At 43.8% G+C, this 22,306-nt stretch overlaps 2 protein-coding genes across 2 annotated transcripts in view; both read left to right on the top strand.

The window, feature by feature from the left end:
• The window catches only part of LOC129813642 (zinc finger FYVE domain-containing protein 9-like), a 74,663-nt gene extending 65,489 nt beyond the window's left edge, over positions 1-9,174 (top strand). Inside the window, exons 14-19 of the mRNA XM_055866012.1 lie at positions 3,412-3,562; positions 3,718-3,792; positions 5,677-5,839; positions 7,440-7,545; positions 8,006-8,188; positions 8,970-9,174. Of these exons, the coding sequence (XP_055721987.1) occupies positions 3,412-3,562; positions 3,718-3,792; positions 5,677-5,839; positions 7,440-7,545; positions 8,006-8,188; positions 8,970-9,131 (840 nt within the window). The 3' untranslated portion in view covers positions 9,132-9,174. The remainder of the gene's footprint in view (positions 1-3,411; positions 3,563-3,717; positions 3,793-5,676; positions 5,840-7,439; positions 7,546-8,005; positions 8,189-8,969) is intronic.
• An 8,866-nt stretch (positions 9,175-18,040) lies between these two features.
• LOC129813641 (serine protease FAM111A-like) lies at positions 18,041-21,912 on the top strand. The gene is made up of 3 exons (XM_055866011.1): positions 18,041-18,427; positions 18,520-18,594; positions 19,438-21,912. Exons 1-3 carry the CDS (start codon positions 18,380-18,382, stop codon positions 21,448-21,450), a joined length of 2,136 nt encoding a protein of 711 aa, XP_055721986.1. The 5' UTR covers positions 18,041-18,379; the 3' UTR covers positions 21,451-21,912.
• The last annotated feature ends 394 nt before the right edge of the window (positions 21,913-22,306 follow it).

The raw sequence follows: 22,306 nt of genomic DNA, 5'->3' as shown, positions 1-22,306 counted from the left end.
TACAGTCATTATCTGGAGGTTTAGTGACTCCACTACATCACTGGGTGATACAGTCATTATCTGGGGGTTTAGTGACTCCACTACATCACTGGGTGAAACAGTCATTATCTGGAGGTTTAGTGACTCCACTACATCACTGGGTGATACAGTCATTATCTGGGGGTTTAGTGACTCCACTACATCACTGGGTGATACAGTCATTATCTGGAGGTTTAGTGACTCCACTACATCACTGGGTGATACAGTCATTATCTGGAGGTTTAGTGACTCCACTACATCACTGGGTGATAGTCATTATCTGGGGGTTTAGTGACTCCACTACATCACTGGGTGATACAGTCATTATCTGGGGGTTTAGTGACTCCACTACATCACTGGGTGATAGTCATTATCTGGGGGTTTAGTGACTCCACTACATCACTGGGTGATACAGTCATTATCTGGAGGTTTAGTGACTCCACTACATCACTGGGTGTTATAATCATTATCTGGAGGTTTAGTGACTCCACTACATTACTGGGTGATACAGTCATTATCTCCTGTACTACCTCTGGACTTAAATATCTCTGTAGGCTGAATTTAGGAATTCATATTTCTGCTGTTGGGAAGAGAATAGGATGTTTAATCAGGACCAGGCTCTGTTGGTTTGGACCAGGCTCTGTTGGTAGGGACCAGGCTCTGTTGGTAGGGACCAGGCTCTGTTGGTAGGGACCAGGCTCTGTTGGTAGGGACCAGGTAGTCAGTGATGTATGTTTACTATAGGTTAATGAGACAATATAAATGTGACGTGACTAAAATGAAAGGGAATTTAGTTTACTGAAATGGCCCGCTGTTTATGTAATTTTGACAATAACTAGACTAAATTGTTATTCAAATGACTTAATGATATTTTAGTCTGAAAGACTAGACTAAATCTAATGAGAGTTCTCATATGAACCTTAACAGACATTATGTAGCCTGAAATCCACACTGAATTATCATTCTGGTTAAACTTCACTGATTCAGTCTGGACCTGCCTGCATTGATACAATGTATGTGACATTAGCTGTCATGATTCCAGGCTAACCAAGATGTCTGCAATTTGGCACAGAAGGTTTCGTTATTCCCTGTAAGCCGGTGTTACTAAATGTATAGTTTCTCAGCGTGGCTACTGCCCCTCTAACATATAGGAACCCTGGGATATGAAGCGTTTGTGCGTGGCTACTGCCACTCTAACATATAGGAACCCTGGGATATGAAGCGTGGCCTGGTTTGACAACAGCTTGTATGAACGCTCTTAACACAGTCAGTCTAAAACGCTCCAGATTCTCACTTGTTTTCTTCCTTGTGAATTACAGTTTAGAAATGTCAATCACAGATACAGCTGAAGTCGGAAGTTTACATACACTTAGGTTGGAGTCATTAAAACTCGTTTTTCAACCACTCCACAAATTTCTTGTTAACAAACTATAGTTTTGGCAAGTCGGTTAGGACATCTACTTTGTGCATGACACAAGTCATTTTTCCAACAATTGTTTACAGACAGATTATTTCACTTATAATTCACTTTATCACAATTCCAGTGGGTCAGAAGTTTACATACACTAAGTTGACTGTGCCTTTAAACAGCTTAGAAAATTCCAGAAAATGATGTCATGGCTTTCGAAGCTTCTGATAGGCTAATTGACATAATTTGAGTCAACTGGAAGTGTACCTGTGGATGTATTTCAAGGCCTACCTTCAAACTCAGTGCCTCTTTGCTTGACATCATGGGAAAATCAAAAGAAATCAGCCAAGTCCTCAGGAAAAAAATCTAAAAAAATTGGATCTAATTTAGATACCTGTTCATACTGTAACCAGGTTTGAACAGGCAGTTCAGATCTGATCTAGATACCTGTTCATACTGTAACCAGGTTTGAACAGGCAGTTCAGATCTGATCTAGATACCTGTTCATACTGTAACCAGGTTTGAACGGGCAGTTCAGATCTGATCTAGATACCTGTTCATACTGTAACCAGGTTTGAACGGGCAGTTCAGAACTGGTTTAGATACCTGTTCATACTGTAACCAGGTTTGAACGGGCAGTTCAGAACTGGTTTAGATACCTGTTCATACTGTAACCAGGTTTGAACGGGCAGTTCAGAACTGGTTTAGATACCTGTTCATACTGTAACCAGGTTTGAACGGGCAGTTCAGAACTGGTTTAGATACCTGTTCATACTGTAACCAGGTTTGAACGGGCAGTTCAGAACTGGTTTAGATACCTGTTCATACTGTAACCAGGTTTGAACGGGCAGTTCAGAACTGGTTTAGATACCTGTTCATACTGTAACCAGGTTTGAACGGGCAGTTCAGAACTGGTTTAGATACCTGTTCATACTGTAACCAGGTTTGAACGGGCAGTTCAGAACTGGTTTAGATACCTGTTCATACTGTAACCAGGTTTGAACGGGCAGTTCAGAACTGGTTTAGATACCTGTTCATACTGTAACCAGGTTTGAACGGGCAGTTCAGAACTGGTTTAGATACCTGTTCATACTGTAACCAGGTTTGAACGGGCAGTTCAGAACCGGTTTAGATACCTGTTCATACTGTAACCAGGTTTGAACGGGCAGTTCAGAACCGGTTTAGATACCTGTTCATACTGTAACCAGGTTTGAACGGGCAGTTCAGAACCGGTTTAGATACCTGTTCATACTGTAACCAGGTTTGAACGGGCAGTTCAGAACCGGTTTAGATACCTGTTCATACTGTAACCAGGTTTGAACGGGCAGTTCAGAACTGGTTTAGATACCTGTTCATACTGTAACCAGGTTTGAACGGGCAGTTCAGATCTGATCTAGATACCTGTTCATACTGTAACCAGGTTTGAACGGGCAGTTCAGATCTGATCTAGATACCTGTTCATACTGTAACCAGGTTTGAACGGGCAGTTCAGAACTGGTTTAGATACCTGTTCATACTGTAACCAGGTTTGAACGGGCAGTTCAGAACTGATCTGGTTCAGAGGGTCTTTGTCTCAACCCCATTCCTCTACTGGCATGCTATTGTTTTAATGAAATATTCGTTTTTTTCTCACAGCTACAACAGAGACTAATGAAATTTTATTTCTACCCCTGCTATGAAAAAGTGGCTGGGTTAGTCTGGTGACATTACAGATTGGACCTTTAATGACACAACCATATTCTCTGTCCCCTCCAGCTAATGGAGGCTATGAACAAGTATTTATGTCCCATGTCCCCTCCAGCTAATGGAGGCTATGAACAAGTATTTATGTCCCATGTCCCCTCCAGCTAATGGAGGCTATGCACAAGTATTTATGTCCCATGTCCCCTCCAGCTAATGGAGGCTATGAACAAGTATTTATGTCCCATGTCCCCTCCAGCTAATGGAGGCTATGCACAAGTATTTATGTCCCATGTCCCCTTCAGCTAATGAAGGCTATGAACAAGTCCAATGAGCACGTCTTGGCCATGGGGGCGTGTTTCAACGAGCGGGCCGACTCCCACCTGGTGTGTGTTCAGAACGATGACGGAAACTACCAGACACAGGCCATCAGCATTCACCATCAACCACGCAAAGGTAGGGTAGACACACAACAACGGGGAGTCATAGTCTGGGAAGTGGACTAACAAAACCCTTAGATGGCGTTAGTGTTGAATCCCGCCCCTTCAGATGGCTTACGATTTAAATGGAAATGTCGTATTTAAAACCAGTATTTGTTGTTTTTTCTCCAGTGACCGGAGCCTGCTTCTTCGTGTTCAGTGGTTCTCTGAAGGCAGGACACCTGGCCAAGACCAGCATCGTTGAAGGTACTCCAGTTTACCCACCTTGTTATTTTGTGAATCGGATGTACCCACCTGTTACGCTAGATTAGTGGTTTTGGTTTTACAGGTATCACCTATTTACCCACTGTCCTCAGGGTTTAAATTACCCACTGTCCTCAGGGTTTAAATTACCCACTGTCCTCAGGGTTTAAATTACCCACCTATTTTTTACCATATCATTCCTGGTGTTAATGGAGTGTGGTGGTGGGGAGAAGTATCTGAGGACAGTGGGTATTTGATACACTGCTGATTTTGCAGGTTTTCCTACTTACAAAGCATGTAGAGGTCTGTAATTTTTTATCATAGGTACACTTCAACTGTGAGAGACGGAATCTAAAACAAAAATCCAGAAAATCACATTGTATGATTTTTAAGTAATTAATTTGCATTTTATTGCATGACATAAGTATTTGATACATCAGAAAAGCAGAACTTGATATTTGGTACAGAAACCTTTGTTTGCAATTACAGAGATCATACGTTTCCTGTAGTTCTTGACCAGGTTTGCACACACTGCAACAGGGATTTTGGCCCACTCCTCCATACAGACCTTCTCCAGATCCTTCAGGTTTCGGGGCTGTCGCTGGGCAATACGGACTTTCAGCTCCCTCCAAAGATTTTCTCTTGGGTTCAGGTCTGGAGACTGGCTAGGCCACTCCAGGACCTTGAGATGCTTCTTACGGAGCCACTCCTTAGTTGCCCTGGCTGTGTGTTTCGGGTCGTTGTCATGCCGGAAGAACCAGCCACGACCCATCATCAATGCTCTTACTGAGGGAAGGAGGTTGTTGGCTAAGATCTCGCGGTACATGGCCCCATCCATCCTCCCCTCAATACGGTGCAGTGGTCCTGTCCCCTTTGCAGAAAAGCATCCCCAAAGAATGATGTTTCCACCTCCATGCTTCACGGTTGGGATGGTGTTCTTGGGGTTGTACTCATCCTTCTTCTTCCTCCAAACACGGCGAGTGGAGTTTAGACCAAAAAGTTCTATTTCTGTCTCATCAGACCACATGACCTTCTCCCATTCCTCCTCTGGATCATCAGACAGATGATTGGCAAACTTCAGACGGGCCTGGACATGCGCTGGCTTGAGCAGGGGGACCTTGCGTGCGCTGCAGGATTTTAATCCATGATGGCGTAGTGTGTTACTAATGGTTTTCTTTGAGACTGTGGTCCCAGCTCTCTTCAGGTCATTGACCAGGTCCTGCCGTGTAGTTCTGGGCTGATCCCTCACCTTCCTCATGATCACTGATGCCCCACGAGGTGAGATCTTGCATGGAGCCCCAGACCGAGGGTGATTGACCGTCATCTTCAACTTCTTCCATTTTCTAATAATTGCGCCAACAGTTGTTGCCTTCTCACCAAGCTGCTTGCCTATTGTCCTGTAGCCCATCCCAGCCTTGTGCAGGTCTACAATTGTATCCCTGATGTCCTTACACAGCTCTCTGGTCTTGGCCATTGTGGAGAGGTTGGAGTCTGTTTGATTGAGTGTGTGGACAGGTGTCTTTTATACAGGTAACTAGTTCAAACAGGTGCAGGTAATACAGGTAATGAGTGGAGAACAGGAGGGCTTCTTAAAGAAAAACTAACAGGTCTGTGAGAGCCGGAATTCTTACTGGTTGGTAGGTGATTAAATACTTATGTCATGCAATAAAATGCAAATTAATTACTTAAAAATCATACAATGTGATTTTCTGAATGTTTGTTTTAGATTCCGACTCTCACAGTCAAAGTGTACCTATGATACAAATTACAGACCTCTACATGCTTTGTAAGTAGGAAACACTGCTGATTTTGCAGGTTATCAAATACTTGTTGTCCCCACTGTACCTGTAGACGGGGGGGTGTGATATACCTGTGGTTCCCCTGTAGACGGTGTGATGGTGCAGATCACAGGAGAGACTATGGACGCTCTACGGCAAGCCCTGAGGGACATGAAGGACTTCAGTATCACCTGTGGCCTGGTCGACCAGGAGGACGGCCAGGAGCATGTTCACATACAGTGGATAGAAGATGACATCAACTTCAACAAGGGGTAAGGGGGAAGGAGGGAGAGGGAGGGAGGAAGTAGAGGGAGAGGGAGGGAGGAAGTAGAGGGAGAGGGAGGGAGGAAGTAGAGGGAGAGGGAGGGAGGAAGTAGAGGGAGAGGGAGGGAGGAAGTAGAGGGAGAGGGAGGGAGGAAGTAGAGGGAGAGGGAGGGAGGAAGTAGAGGGAGAGGGAGGGAGGAAGTAGAGGGAGAGGGAGGGAGGGAGTAGAGGGAGAGGGAGGGAGGGAGTGGCAGGGAGGGAGGGAGTGGCAGGGAGAGAGGAATGGAGGGAGTGGCAGGGAGAGAGGGATGGAGTGCAGGGAGAGGAAGGGAGGAATTGGAGGGAGAGGCAGGGAGAAGGGAGGAACACGTACACATACAGTGGATAGATGACCTCAACTTCAATAAGGGGTGATCAACCCCTACACTCCTATAGATCTGAGGGGATTAGATAGATATCAACCCCTAGTCCCTACACTCCTATAGATCTGAGGGGATTAGATATCAACCCCTAGTCCCTACACTCCTATAGATCTGAGGGGATTAGATATCAACCCCTAGTCCCTACACTCCTATAGATCTGAGGGGATTAGATAGATATCAACCCCTAGTCCCTACACTCCTGTAGATCTGAGGGGATTAGATATCAACCCCTAGTCCCAACACTCCTATAGATCTGAGGGGATTAGATATCAACCCCTAGTCCCAACACTCCTATAGATCTGAGGGGATTAGATAGATATCAACCCCTAGTCCCTACACTCCTATAGATCTGAGGGGATTAGATATCAACCCCTAGTCCATACACTCCTATAGATCTGAGGGGATTAGATAGATATCAACCCCTAGTCCCTACACTCCTATAGATCTGAGGGGATTAGATAGATATCAACCCCTAGTCCCTACACTCCTATAGATCTGAGGGGATTAGATAGATATCAACCCCTAGTCCCTACACTCCTATAGATCTGAGGGGATTAGATAGATATCAACCCCTAGTCCCTACACTCCTATAGATCTGAGGGGATTAGATAGATATCAACCCCTAGTCCCTACACTCCTATAGATCTGAGGGGATTAGATAGATATCAACCCCTAGTCCCTACACTCCTATAGATCTGAGGGGATTAGATAGATATCAACCCCTAGTCCCTACACTCCTATAGATCTGAGGGGATTAGATAGATATCAACCCCTAGTCCCTACACTCCTATAGATCTGAGGGGATTAGATAGATATCAACCCCTAGTCCCTACACTCCTATAGATCTGAGGGGATTAGATAGATATCAACCCCTAGTCCCTACACTCCTATAGATCTGAGGGGATTAGATAGATATCAACCCCTAGTCCCTACACTCCTATAGATCTGAGGGGATTGGATGGATATAAGCCATTTAGCTTAATCGTGCCTTCTGATTGGGGGGGATGACAAGGTAATGTTGCCATATTTCTTCCAATGATCCAATCATGTCTCAATCGACAGGAGTGGCTGGAGGTTAGGCATCGATCTGGTCCCTTAAAAAATATAAAATCAACTACTCTCTGCCTTTCTTGCGTCTTTCTATGACTGACAGTAAATGTTTTAACTAAACCCCCCCCACCCACAGAGTGATCAGTCCTATCGATGGGAAGTCTATGGAGTCCATCACTAGTGTGAAGATCTTCCAAGGGTCAGAGTTCAAGGCCAACGGGAAGGTCATCCGCTGGACAGAGGTATGTGACGTGTTGTCATCCTCCCTTCTCCCCAGAGGTGTGCACTCGTTCATTCCCCTTCATGGATTTAAAAGGAATGGATTGGTGTAAGAAATATTGATGTCGAATTTCTCTCTCTCTCTCTCTCTCTCTCTCTCCCTCTCCCTCTCCCTCTCCCTCTCCCCCTCTCCCTCCCCCTCTCCCTCTCCCTCTCCCTCTCCCTCTCCCCCTCTCCCTCCCCCTCTCCCTCTCCCTCTCCCTCTCCCTCCCCCTCCCCCTCTCCCTCTCCCTCTCCCTCTCCCTCTCCCTCTCCCTCTCCCTCTCCCTCTCCCTCTCTCTCTCTCTCTCTCTCTCTCTCTCTCTCTCTCTCTCTCTCTCTCTCTCTCTCTCTCTCTCTCTCCTCTCTCTCTCTCTCTCTCTCTCTCTCTCTCTCCTCTCTCTCTCTCTCTCTCTCTCCCTCTCCCTCCCTCCCTCCCTCCAGGTGTTCTACCTCCAGAGTGATGACCAGGCTCAGCCCAACGGTCTGAGTGACCCTGCTGATCACAGCCGCTTGACGGAGAACGTGGCGAGGGCGTTCTGTGTGGCGCTGTGCCCGCACCTGAAACTGTTGAAGGAGGATGGCATGGCCAAGCTGAGCCTACGGGTCACCCTCGACTCAGAGCAGGTACATAGGGGAGGGGGGGGGGGAGTTTAATATATTCTCATCAAAGGTACAATCCAGAGTCCCTTGTGACAGCAGAGCAAGGGTTAAATGCAATTGAATTGATTTCTGCCAATCAGGGCAGCCAGAGCATCCGTTAATTATCTTCTAAACCAGGGTAAGAAACAACAACCTGTGAAGCAACAAGCTGTTTGTGATGACTTGGTTCCGGACTAGGTGACAGAGTAATGTAGCTGTGTTCTACACTAACCTGTGTGTGTGTGTGCACGTCCAGGATAGTGTGATGGACATTTTAAACTTGTGCTTTTTTAATAACACATTTCTTTCTTCTAATCATGTGCTGTTCTAGTAACCAATGTCTGTGTTCATGCAAGTGACTGAACGAACGAATCCTCACTTATCAGTATCTGCAATTTGGCAGTACGACCAGACCTTGTTTTGAGAACGAAAGATATCTCAGTTTCAAGGTCTCAGCTTGGGAGAGAATAAGCCTCGTGTGGCATTGGTCGGTCACATGAATGAAACAAACGTTAATTAATTATGAATAGATGAATAAGCTAAATCATGCAAATATGACTTGTCAGTATATAAGGGAACTAACGGGACTGTCCCGTTAGAGCTTCTGACAGACGTTCACTATGGTTCATTGAGTTGGTTGGAACCTCTCCCGCGCTCTGACAGTTTAAAAAATGATTCATTTAAGATTGACTTCAAGTGGTAATTTCCACGACAATAGATCAATAGATCGATCAATAATAACTACCTGTGTCTGTCCTGTTCCTAGGTGGGTTACCTGGCGGGCAGTAACGGCCAGCCTCTCCTCCCCCATTACCTGAGTGACCTGGATAGTACCCTGATCCCTGTCATCCACAGCGGGGCGTGTCAACTCAGTGAGGGCCCTGTCATCATGGAGCTGGTTTTCTACATCCTGGAGATTATTTCCTAGGAGACGGATGCAACGGACCCCCCCCCTGTCTCCTGGTTCTCCCTTTCTCTCCGCCACCACCTCTTCCCCCCCCCCCCCCCCCCCTCCCCTCCCATTCTGCCTCGCCTCCCATCCCTTCAGAGAGGGGCTGAAAACTGAGCAGGGCAGCTAGCTAATGTTACTATGCCTTCACCAGACGGACAGCTAGCTCTGCTGGTTAGCTACCAGCTAGCTCATGTTGCTATCCCTTCACCAGACGGACAGCTATCTTTGCTGGTTAGCTACCAGCTAGCTCATGTTGCTATCCCTTCACCAGACGGACAGCTAGCTCTGCTGATTAGCTACCAGCTAGCTAGCGTCCCTCCACTCCACCTATGCACCATCTCTTCTCTGTCCTTGGACCAGATCACATGATCCAGGAAGTCTGAGTAGCATTCCAGTTCCACTGTGGTAGCTAGAGGACAAAGCAGAAGCACTGTACTCTGGGAAATGTATTCTCTGAAGGACTTGTTGTAGCATAGGGTGCTCTGAGGACCTGACGGAGAGGTGTCCAGAGCTCTGCCTGATGAAACAGCGCTTCTATCTCCGCTGACAGGGACTTCACGCGGTCCGGTGAGCTAGGAAGATTAAAAAAACTCAGATAAGTGGAGAGAGAGGAAGCATCCTCCTGTTGATGCGGTGCCTGCAGGCACACCTCTTCACAGAGGAAGGAAGTGTTTAAGGAATGATTGAAGGAAGGATGCAAGAGAAGGAAGGACTCTCCTCGGGTCTTCAGTCTGGCCTCTTTAGCTTTATCCAATGATGACCAGATTCGTTATTTCCGGACATGGACGGACTACAGTTTGTTTGCTCTAGTTGTTGTTGTTGGAATGTTTTCTAGGCAGCACAATTGTAGTTGTCTCACTAGATCCTCCTGTAGCAGAGATACAGCACAGCATCCTATTCCCTATTTAGGGCACGACTTGACCCCATAGGCCTTTGGTGAAAAGTAGTGAGCTATATAGGGGATAGGGGTCCATAGATTTGGGATGCAAACCAAGCCCTCTGCTGTGTGGATAAGGACCTAAACAGATCTGGGGCCCAGCCCAGGACTGCCCTCTGCTGTGTGGATAAGGACCTAAACAGATCTGGGGCCCAGCCCAGGACTGCCCTCTGCTGTGTGGATAAGGACCTAAACAGATCTGGGGCCCAGCCCAGGACTGCCCTCTGCTGTGTGGATAAGGACCTAAACAGATTTGTAAGAATTATGTAGTTCTGTTCTTGAGAATGAGAAACTGTAAGGTCTTATTTTTGATCTGTCAATATTATTTTTGTCGATAAATTTGGCGGAACAAACCCCCCCCCCCCCCCCATAGACATGCTGACATTTCGTAAAAATAATGACGGTAAATCTGAAGGTGTGTGTAAACAAAGATCAATACAATATATTATTAAGTACTTGAGACATGACCATTGTGGTTTTGTTGGTATAAAACAAAATGCCTACGATATGATCGACCAGTGCTACGATAGATAGACAGTCTCATCTGTAAACTCAGACAATCACGCATGAATATCTGCAGGAGATGTATTGACAAACATCATTAAGGTATACGTTTGTATACTATATGTATTAAATAATAGTAATTTTATTGTAAAGATAAAATAAATGTGGTTGGCAGACAGTATTGAGGACGTAGTATAACGAGGACAATGAATAAATAAACTGCTATGGACAAATGACATTAAAATGGTTATTGTTGGAGGTTTTCATTCCTCCTGGGTCGTGTTCATTAGGCACCAAACGGAAGAACAGGAAGGGACTAACTGAACTACCTGTCCAATAAGGAACACTTGTTTTCATTTTCCACTACAAAACGTTTTGCAGGTAATTAATACAGCCCCGTTGTGTCAGCCTGAGTTGGAGTTGTCCAATAAGAAACACTCTTTTGGTCTCTTTTGCAAAATATTTTCTGTAACGTGCCCTAATGAACAGCACCCAGTTTTCTGGAGAGATGATCATCGACATGGGTGTCAGTGATTTCCTTATCCTCACACTGCAGTGTGCAACTTCAATAGGCAACATTTTAAAGATTATTTTGGTCCCTCGATTTTCCATGGATGTATTGGAACCAAACGAAACGGGGCGGGACCTACCTAAAATGGTCCAATAGAAACTCTTGTTGTTGCAAAACGTTTTTTCCGTTTGCTTACGGTGTGCACTAGTGAATACACCCTTTGACTTTTTCCCCCCTTGGCATTACTTCAGGTGTGCGAATACCCAAAGGTTTAGACTTGACGGTAGCATTTTGTTTTTCAATGAAACATACTTCTACCAGAACTCGTACTGCATGTATACAGAAACAAAACTAAACAAGCTCGCCAATGGTGACGAGAGGAAACCAACTACTCTGCAGACAATATTCTGCCGTCGTGTGGATTGAGTCAACACAAACATCCATTTAAATCAGTCCTGAACGTGGCTGGATTTTCAGAAAAATCATGTTTGTTTTTCATTTCAACATTTGGACATCAATTATTAAAAAAAAATGTATCTGTATGAAAAGCCAAAAACCCTGTACATCTGATTTTTCTTTACTGTACATTTACAAATGTCTAAACCAGTCTATCAAAAACTGTAGTATAATAAACATGTATAGAAAAGTTAAAAGCATCCTTACTTTTTCCCCCAGATACACATTCAGGATGACACACTGGAACCTATAAGCTCTACACTGCAGTCTCTTTAGGATAAATGGGCCAGTATACCAAAAGATACATATTGGAGGGGGGGAACATATTGGAGGGGTGGAGCGAAAGTTTGCATTTTGATGAGAAACATTTAAATTAAAAAGGAGAATTTGGCGGAAATATGACTGCATTGATTTATAAGTAAACAGTTGACTATATTCTGATAGTAGCGACATACTCAATGTCCGAGATGTACTCTGTATATAAGAGATGTACTCTGTATATAAGAGATGTACTCTGTATATAAGAGATGTACTCTGTATATAAGAGATGTACTCTGTATATAATATCGAGGTACAGTGCATTTGGAAAGTATTCAGACCCCTTGACTTTTTCCACATTCTGTTTTATGTTACAGCCTTTTTCTAGAATGGATTAAATAAAACATTTCCCTCATCCATCTTCACACAATGCCCCATGATGACATCACAATACCCCCATGATGACATCACAATACCCCCATGATGACATCACAATACCCCATAAGGACAAAGTGAAAACAGGTCTTTAGAATTTTTTTGCAAATGTCATTATTTTTTTTAAACGGACACCTTTACACAAGTATTCAGACCCTTTGCTATGAGACTTTGAAATGTAGCTTTTTCTACAACTTGATTGAAATCCACCTGTGGTAAATTCAATTGATTGGACATGATTTGGAAAGGCACACACCTGTCTATATAAGGTTCCACAGTTAACAGTGCATTTCTGACAAAAAAAAACAAGCCATGAGGTTGAAGGAATTGTCTGTAGAGCTCTGGGATATTGGATTGTGACGAGGTACAGATCTGGGGAAGGGTACCAAAAAATGTCTGCAGCATTAAAGGTCCCCAAGAACACAGTGGCCTACATCAGGATGATGCAGGAAGGGTACCACATGAGGGAGGAGGACGTCTTCCCTGTAACGCACAGCGTTGAGATTGCCTGCAATGACAACAAGCTCAGTCGGATGATGCTGTGACACATCGCCCCAGACCATGACGGACCCTCCACCTCCAAATTGATCCCGCTCCAGAGTACAGGCCTCGCTGTAACGCTCATTCCTTCGACGATAAACGCAAATCCGACCTGAAGAGCACTTTTTGCCAGTCCTGTCTGGTCCAGCGACGGTGGGTTTGTGCCCATAGGCGACGTTGTTGCCGGTGAGGACCTGCCTTACAACAGGCCTACATGCCATCAGTCCAGCCTTTCTCAGCCTATTGCAGACAGTCTGAGCACTGATGGAGGGATTGTGCGTTCCTGGTGTAACTCGGGCAGTTGTTGCCATCCTGTACCTGTCCCGCAGGTGTGATGTTCGGATGTACCGATCCTGTGCAGGTGTTACACGTTGTCTGCCACTGCGAGGACGATCAGCTGTCCGTCCTGTCTCCCTGTAGCGCTGTCTTAGGCGTCTCACAGTACAGACATTGCAATTTATTGCCCTGGCCACATCTGCAGTCCTCATGCCTCCTTGCAGCATGCCTAAGGCACGTTCACGCAGATGAGCAGAGACCCTGGGCATCATTTTTGGTGTTTTTCAGAGTCAGTAGAAAGGCCTCTTAGTGTCCTAAGTTTTCATAACTGTCACCTTAATTGCCTACCGTCTGTAAGCTGTTAGTGTCTTAACGAACGTTCCACAGGTGCATGTTCATTAATTGTTTATGGTTCATTGAACAAGCATGGAAAAGTGTTTAAACCCTTTACAATGAAGATCTGTGAAGTTATTTGGATTTTTACGAATTATCTTTGAAAGACAGGGTCCTGAAAAAGGGGCACTTCTTTTTTTGCTGAGTTTATATGAAAGTATACAGTACCAGTCAAAAGTTTGGACAAACCTCATTCAAGGGTTTTTCTTTATTTGTACTATTTTCTACATTGTAGAATAATAGTGAAGACATCGAAACTATGAAATAACACATATGTAATCATGTAGTAACCAAAAAAGTGTTAAACAAATATATTTTATATTTAGCCACCCTTTGCCTTGATGACAGCGTTGCACACTCTTGGCATTCTCTCAACCAGCTTCATCAGGAATGCTTTTTGATTGTGGAGGCCAGGTCATCTGATGCAGCGCTCCATCACTCTCCTTCTTGATCAAATATGCATTTGATTTTCACAATTGCCTTACAATGTTTGGGAATTACATATAGTAAGAATTTATCAAAATGTTGAAAATTACCACAATTAAGTGCTCGCTTGTCAGATATTTCCTTGGGGTGTTTATTAGCCGATTTTAATAAGATTTCATGTTTCTAAAAATGCAGCCAGTTCCAATTTAAACAGCCCTAACCGGAGTAATTACAAACCAACCCAGCAAGAGATCTGGAGAAAAGCCTGAGGATGAAGGACATTAGCTCGCAGGTGAGTTGGTTGCTAGTCAGGTGCAGGTCTAGTGAGCACTGTTACCGGTGTTCAGCCTGGCTGCGTTCCAGCAGATATAACCTACATCATTTAATTCGAGCTCAAGGAACACCAAAAAAGAGAGTTGAAGATTTTGTGATTAAAAAATATATATCTAAACAATATTTGATACACATCATTGCCTTTTTTGGTCTGCGGAAGATTGTAAAAGTCGCTCAGTGGTGAGTCTTGAACAGGGCGATTTGATCAACCAATCGTGGTCGGTTACCCGATACTTCCCCTATTGCGGGACTATTTAAACCACTGCCCGCGAAAAATAAAATTCATGATCATCTTTCTGACGTGTTCGCAGAGGATCTGCTGGTTTCATTTAATGTTATTCTGCCCAGGTCATCAACACAGCGTTTGATAATAGTTTATTCTGCTCACAGTTCGCGGGGACTGTCCTGTCGTTTTGGAAGAACTATCCGGTAAGTATCCCGCTGTTATGATCTCGGAGTGAAACAGGTTTGTTTTTCTGGTCAAGACTGTCATGACATGCGTAAATCCAGAAATATGAATTATCAATAAAGAAAGCTATATGTTGATATATGAATACATCGTTCAAGTATGCACAGTGTTAGTATAAAGAAGGCTGTCCTTGATCGAGCACCTTTCATCACAGCTGCTCTGTTCCAAATCTTATCGCGCCATTTTGTAGGTCTATCAGATGGCTGATATCCTGTTTTCTTCTCACAGTGACAGAGTACGAGCTTTTGGTATCCTAAAACATATGATACGATTTTGAATCAGGTAAGACATGTATTAATGTTGATTAATGTAAACCATAGTTTAATCAAATGTTCAAGAAAAATGTTCCGCGCTGAAGCCTACTTTTTTTTTTAAAGTGCGTTTTCGCAAATATTTTTTAACTATAGTTCGAATCAGAGTTCGACTCTTTGTTACAGTATAGTGTGCACACCAGTCCAAATGAACCGAACAGTCCGAACTAAGGGGGTAAACGCACCAGAGTTCAGAAAACCGCACCAAACCAATTTGTAATGAACGCCCACTAAGAGTCAAGAAGGAAAGCACTTAGATGAATAATCCATTTATTTATTTAACATTTACTGAACTAGGCAAGTCAGTTAAGAACAAATTCTTATTTACAATGACGGCCTACACCGGTCAAACCCGGACGACGCTGGGCCAATTGTGCGCCGCCCTAATGGACTCCAAATCACGGCCGGATGTGATACAGCCTGAAATAGGGCCAGTAAAGATGGGGGAAAAATACATTGCATAGAGGGTGCTATCAAAAACTCGAAATACTTAAGAGAATAAATCACAATTAATTGGAGAAAAAATACAATTGAGTTAAAGTCGCAATAATTCGAGAATAAAGTACAAATATTTTCAGAATATTTTTTTATAAAATTGAGAATAAAGTCAAACATTTTGGAGGGAGGAGGCTACAGCAGGATATTTTTCTCAGCCATAATCACGTGACCTCTGGGATCAGCAAGGTACGGAATACATATTAGGAACTCATTCCATAACTGACAGGGAGGGTTTAGGAGGAGTGGTGATACTTGACTAGGGGAGGGGTGATATTTGACTAGGGGAGGGTTTAGGAGGAGTGGTGATACTTGACTAGGGGAGGGGTGAGGAGGAGGGGTGACACTTGACTAGGGGAGGGGTGAGGAGGAGGGGTGATACTTGACTAGGGGAGGGTTTAGGAGGGGTGGTGATACTTGACTAGGGGAGGGTTGACACTTGACTAGTTAAGGAGTAAGGTCTGAGGAGGAATGATGTTCTTGAAATTAAATGTACACTTTATTCTTGAAATATTTGGACTTTATTCTCTAAGTTTAATTTAGACTAGTCTCAAAATAATACAACTTTATTCTCAACATTCTGAGAATTTTAAGTGTTATTCATGCATTTTTTTAAATATATATTTGTTTAAAAAAAAATAGGTGAACTTTGGGTACAAAAAAATGTCCTACTCAGCCTCTTTCTCAATTTTGACAGAAATGGGGTGTGGCGTAAGTGGTTCATCCATGTGTTTTTCTGGTCATGTGCGCAGCAACCAATGTAGCTAGTTTGTTAGCTAAGCTAGCCAATGTAGCTAGTATGTTAGCTAAGCTAGCCAATGTAGCTAGTTTGTTAGCTAAGCTAGCCACTGTAGCTAGTTTGTTAGCTAAGCTATCCAGTAACTTCTCCAACACAGGATGTTGGTGGCACCTTAATTTGGGAGGATGGGCTCATGGTAATGGCTGGAGCGGAATAGGTGGAATAGTATCAAACACATGGTTTCCTATTTGTTTGATGCCATTCCATTCGCTCCTTTCCAGCCATTATTATGAGCCGTCCTCCCCTCAGCAGCCTCCACCGCCCTCCAGTATGTGTTGACGTCATTTCACAGGATTTGTTTTTGGACTAAAGCTGTAGAGATCTGTAAGAAATGGCACTTCTGTAGCTAAATATCTTATTCAGCCATTTTGTTATTTTTAAACATTAAATGACCTGGCATGATGGGGTATTGATCGGTTATACAGTTTAAAGCCGTTGTTTTTGCCCAAAGTCAACCTTTAAGTACATAATTTTTGGTTTTCTCTTCGCTTGGCCCTAATACTCTTCCGTAGTTGATTTACCGTTCTCCTAGCAGCAGGATATTATGCTGGCGGCATGAATGTAGATTTGTTTTCTTCAAAATAAGAGTCCCGCTGCAAAGACATGCTAAACTTTGGGAATATATATTTTTTTTGCACCTGTGCAGTACAGCTGTTTTTCACAGCATTGCAACCAAATGAAATAAATGATCATTTGACATATTTTATTTTTAATATTGTATTTATTGAACAAGGCAGTTAACCCACTGTTCCTAGGCTGTCATTGAAAATAGGAATTTGTTCTTAACTGACTTGCCTAGTTAAATAAAAGGTGAAATAAAAATGTATACCAGCATTTCTTTAAATGTACACAAATACTGGTATGTTGAAAGCTGTTGTGTAGGCCAGGGCGCTCCAACCCTGTTACTGGAGAGCTCCCGTCCTGTAGGTTTTCACTCCAAACCTAATCTAACGTACCTGATTCTAATAATTAGCTGGTTGATAAGCTGAACCAGGCTAGTTTACAACTGGGGATGGAGTGAACGTACAGGATGTTATCGCTCTCACTGGGGATGGAGTGAACGTACAGGACGGTATCTCTCTCACTGGGGATGGAGTGAACGTACAGGACGGTATCTCTCTCACTGGGGATGGAGTGAACGTACAGGACGTTATCTCTCTCACTGGGGATGGAGTGAACGTACAGGACGGTATCTCTCTCACTGGGGATGGAGTGAACGTACAGGACGGTATCTCTCTCACTGGGGATGGAGTGAACGTACAGGATGTTATCTCTCACTGGGGATGGAGTGAACGTACAGGACGTTATCTCTCTCACTGGGGATGGAGTGAACGTACAGGACGTTATCTCTCACTGGGGATGGCGTGAACGTACAGGACGGTATCTCTCTCACTGGGGATGGAGTGAACGTACAGGACGTTATCTCTCACTGGGGATGGAGTGAACGTACAGGACGGTATCTCTCTCACTGGGGATGGAGTGAACGTACAGGACAGTAAGCGTTCCAGGAACAGGGTTAGAGAGCCCTGGTGTATATTTAAAGAAATACACTATAACAAATGTTTGTTATTGGAATTACTTAATAGAATCTGCAAAACTTAAATGGATCTATTGTGCTGGGCAACAGGTTTAATACACAGTACTGGTGACTCCTCACTCTACCCACTGCTGGGCAACAGGTTTAATACACAGTACTGGTGACTCCTCACTCTACCCACTGCTGGGCAACAGGTTTAATACAGAGTACTGGTGACTCCTCACTCCACCCACTCCATTCACTGCAATACATAGTATATGAGATACTTATTGGCTTGTAGAATAAAAATGTTACTACCTGTCTCATAAACTGGGGTGGAAAATACTCAGTCAGGTCTCTACTAAACAAATACGGATAGTTTTGGAGGGGGGCTGTGGTACATATCCAGCAACACAGCTTTAAATGACCTGGTACTATCCATGGACCTGAAATCAATACCTTTTTACACACTCAACTAAAAAACAACCACACAAAAGGCAAACTTTTTTTTTTGTGTGTGTACTGCTGGCAGAATTGTACTGTGCTGTTGCCTGAACATAAGACCATGGATGATAGAGAGAAGACACAACCGAATCTGGACACATCTGTGAAGGTATTTTGAAAGGAGTTCTACCAAACCAACTTTCTACAACTTGAGTCACCGTCAGAACCTACAAAATGTGATGGTGTTTTTCTATATTACAGAAGATTACACGTCCAAGTAACACTTCAAACAACCAGCAACAAACTCCTGACCAATCTCCAGGATCTGATGCCAAGGTGACACACACACTCTGTCATATTACTTTTAATCTTAGTTTTATTTTATTAGTGTGACTTGCTTCAGCAGTTACACTTTAAATATTGTACAACTTATTTCTGACTTCTTTGGAACGCTATTCTTTTTGTACACTGTGGTGGAAATTCTTACACAGAGACACTCAAAGTCAATCTTTAAATAAAGCATTGTTTATTGTCAGCGTGCTAGTACATATGTAAATCAGGAGCTCTGCCTGTTAAGACCCAGAAGTTGTCTTATACACGGCTATACACAGACAAGTTTATATTTGCATGATTTAGCATAATTACTGAATCATTACCATTTTGTTCTATTCATGTGACCGACCAATACTGGTTTGTAATATGTGACCGACCAATACTGGTTTGTAATATGTGACCGACCAATACTGGTTCATAACATGTGACCGACCAATACTGGTTCGTAACATGTGACCGACCAATACTGGTTCGTAACATGTGACCGACCAATACTGGTTCATTACATGTGACCGACCAATACTGGTTCATAACATGTGACCGACCAATACTGGTTCGTAACATGTGACCGACCAATACTGGTTCGTAACATGTGATACCTTACGAGGCTTCTCCTCTCTAAGCTGAGACCTTGAAACTGAGATATCTTTTGTTTGTTCTCCAAACAAAATCTGGTCGTACTGACAAAATGCAGCTACTGATAAGTGAGGATTTGTACAGTCAGCCACTTGCAAGAACACATAAATTGGTTACTATAACCAATTTGGTGGTTGACATTGGTGTCCTGAGAGGGAGACTGTGGTTCTAATCCCCAGAGACTTAACACTTACATCTCTTCTGTCACAGAAAGAAGCACACGATGAAAGCCATTCCTTCCGATACCGCTTCGAATACAAACAATACAGAGTTACATGCCATACTCATGGAACGGTCCTGGGTGCACTGCGAACAAGCCCGGAGTTCGAGAACATGACAAAGAAAAAACAGGGGATGGAAATTGTCATCCAAAGAGAAAAAGAGCGAAGGGCAGCTGTCAGTACACATTTCCCCTGCCATTTAATTGATAACGATGAGCTAGTGACAGTCAGCTTCATCAAAGTTCCAAACGGCAGTTCTCCAGATACCCAGAGCCTTTACAAACAGAGTAACCCCCGCAAAAAAATACAACCTGACAAGTTAATGACTTTCTGTGTTGAAACTCAGGGTGGACAAAATATTAAAACGAAAGTAATGAAAAACCCAGAGCTAAGGAAGAAAGTGAAGTATGTCTGTGTGTACGGATACAAAGGGGAAAAGGTGAAGCAAGCCTTGAGGAGAGATGGGCGATTTGATAAAACCATCTTGAAAACACGCTGTGTTCTTTCTGAGCCAGAGACGAGTGTCAACACAGAGATGTCCCAGACAGTTGATGGTCTTGATGGGAAAAGTCATCAAGGTCGTGAAGGTGAAATGTTGGTTGTGAAGGTAAAACGTATCGGTCGTGTATCTCAGCCACAGCCAGATAGTCTTGAGGATTGGGACAACACACCAACTGAAGAGCTGTCCGTCCCCCCTGGTGGAACATCGGAAGCAGCTCTCTCTCCTCAGAATCCTACCACAACAGACACAGTTCAAACACAGTTGCAGTCAAAGGAGGCAGGAAAAGATGGTAGTTCTCTGGTGGTGAAGCAAAAACGGCAAGAGATTCCAAACTCTAAAGAGATCCTAAACATCCTGCCTTCCCAATATGCAGGCTTGGAAGATCACTTGAAAGAGAGAGAGAATTTGAAAAAGCCTTCAGACGTGCAACAATTCTTAAGAGTAGAGTTTGGAAAGAAAACACAGGGCTTCCAAGAGGTGAAGAAAGTGAAGATACTAATGGAGCTGAGTGCTTCTGTTTGTCAGGTGAGAATTGAAGGGACAGCAACAGGAACTGGCTTCCTTCTGTTTGACAAGTTCATCCTTACAAACGCCCATGTTGTCCAGGAAATCTATGAGCCGATAACTAACACGCTGCAACAATCTGTAACGGTCACGTTTGACTTTGAAGACCTGGGTGAGAAAACGCAGCAGATACCAGTGCAAAGTGAGGTTGTAGCCTATGGAAAAGATGATTCTGGGAATGTTGACTTTGCTTTGCTGGAGCTTAGCTCAGATCCTGACATCACCTTGCCTTTAAGCTTGCTGGACACCTTCAGCTTTCCGTCTCCAGATGGTGGAATCTTCATCATCGGTCACCCCGAGGGCGGGGTGAAAAAGACAGACCCCTGCTTTATCATTCAACGTGGAGATTTCGAACAAGCTGTAGAAAAACATTTAACAGAAAATAAGGAATTTCTTCATGTCATAAAGAGAAGATGTTTAGAGGAGAAATGGGACATCACACATCTACCGAGGGACACAAAAAAGATTATTTATGACAGCTGTTTATTCCACGGTGCCTTTGGCTCTCCAGTTTTCAATGAGTACTGCCAGCTGATAGCTATGCATACAGGAGGCTACTCCTACCCGGGTGAAGGACAGAAAACCCAGAGTATCAAAGAGTATGCTATTCCCCTGTCAGGCATACTTGAGGAGATCATCATCCAAGAGGTGCGTAGGAAACGAGTTGATGTGCTACAGGGATTCCTGAGCCACAGGAGTCAGAAATTAGACGTAGTGATGGAAAGAGTCAAGACACAGTCTGATAAAGCCAGCCTGGTCAAGGCCTTTCAGGAGAAGCTGCCGTTCGACAGTAACACTTCAGCTACAGATCAGGGAGAGCAGAGAACCTTCCACCAGTTCCTCTTTGATAAAGACGACGCCACAGGGGTCGACGCCACAGGGGTCGACGTCACAGGGGTCGACGCCATGGAGGTGGATGATATCTATGACAATTGAAAAAGTGCCCAGTTGTCATATTTGAGTAAAAGTAAAGATACCTTAATAGCAAGTGACTCAAGTAAAAGTAGCCCAGTAAAATACTTCTTGAGTAAAAGTCTAAAACTATTTAGTATAAAATATACTTAAATATCAAAAGAAAATGTAATTGCTAAAATATACTTAAGTATCAAAAGTAAAAGTGTAAATCATTTCAAATTACTTACGTTAAGCAAAGCAGACGGCACCATTTTCTTGTTTTTAAAATGTATGGAAAGCCAGGAGGGACACTCCAACACTCAGACATCATTACAGATAGCCAGGGGCACACTCCAACACTCAGACATCATTACAGATAGCCAGGAGGGACACTCCAACACTCAGACATCATTACAGATAGCCAGGAGGCACACTCCAACACTCAGACATTATTACAGATAGCCAGGGGGCACACTCCAACACTCAGACATCATTACAGATAGCCAGGAGGGACCCTCCAACACTCAGACATCATTACAGATAGCCAGGGGGGACACTCCAACACTCAGACATCATTACAGATAGCCAGGAGGGACAATCCAACACTCAGACATCATTACAGATAGCCAGGGGGGACACTCCAACACTCAGACATCATTACAGATAGTCAGGAGGGACACTCCAACACTCAGACATCATTACAGATAGCCAGGGGCACACTCCAACACTCAGACATTATTACAGATAGCCAGGAGGGACACTCCAACACTCAGACATCATTACAGATAGCCAGGGGCACACTCCAACACTCAGACATCATTCACAAACTATGGATTTGTGTTTAGTGAGTCAGCCAGATCAGAGGCAGTAGAGATGACCAGGGATGTTCTCTGTTTAG

The sequence above is a fragment of the Salvelinus fontinalis genome, chromosome 17 (genome assembly GCF_029448725.1).
Source record: "Salvelinus fontinalis isolate EN_2023a chromosome 17, ASM2944872v1, whole genome shotgun sequence".
Taxonomy (NCBI): Eukaryota; Metazoa; Chordata; class Actinopteri; order Salmoniformes; family Salmonidae; genus Salvelinus; species Salvelinus fontinalis.
The sequence above is the reverse complement of the archived record's forward strand: the minus strand, read 5'-3'. Positions and strand labels throughout refer to the sequence as shown.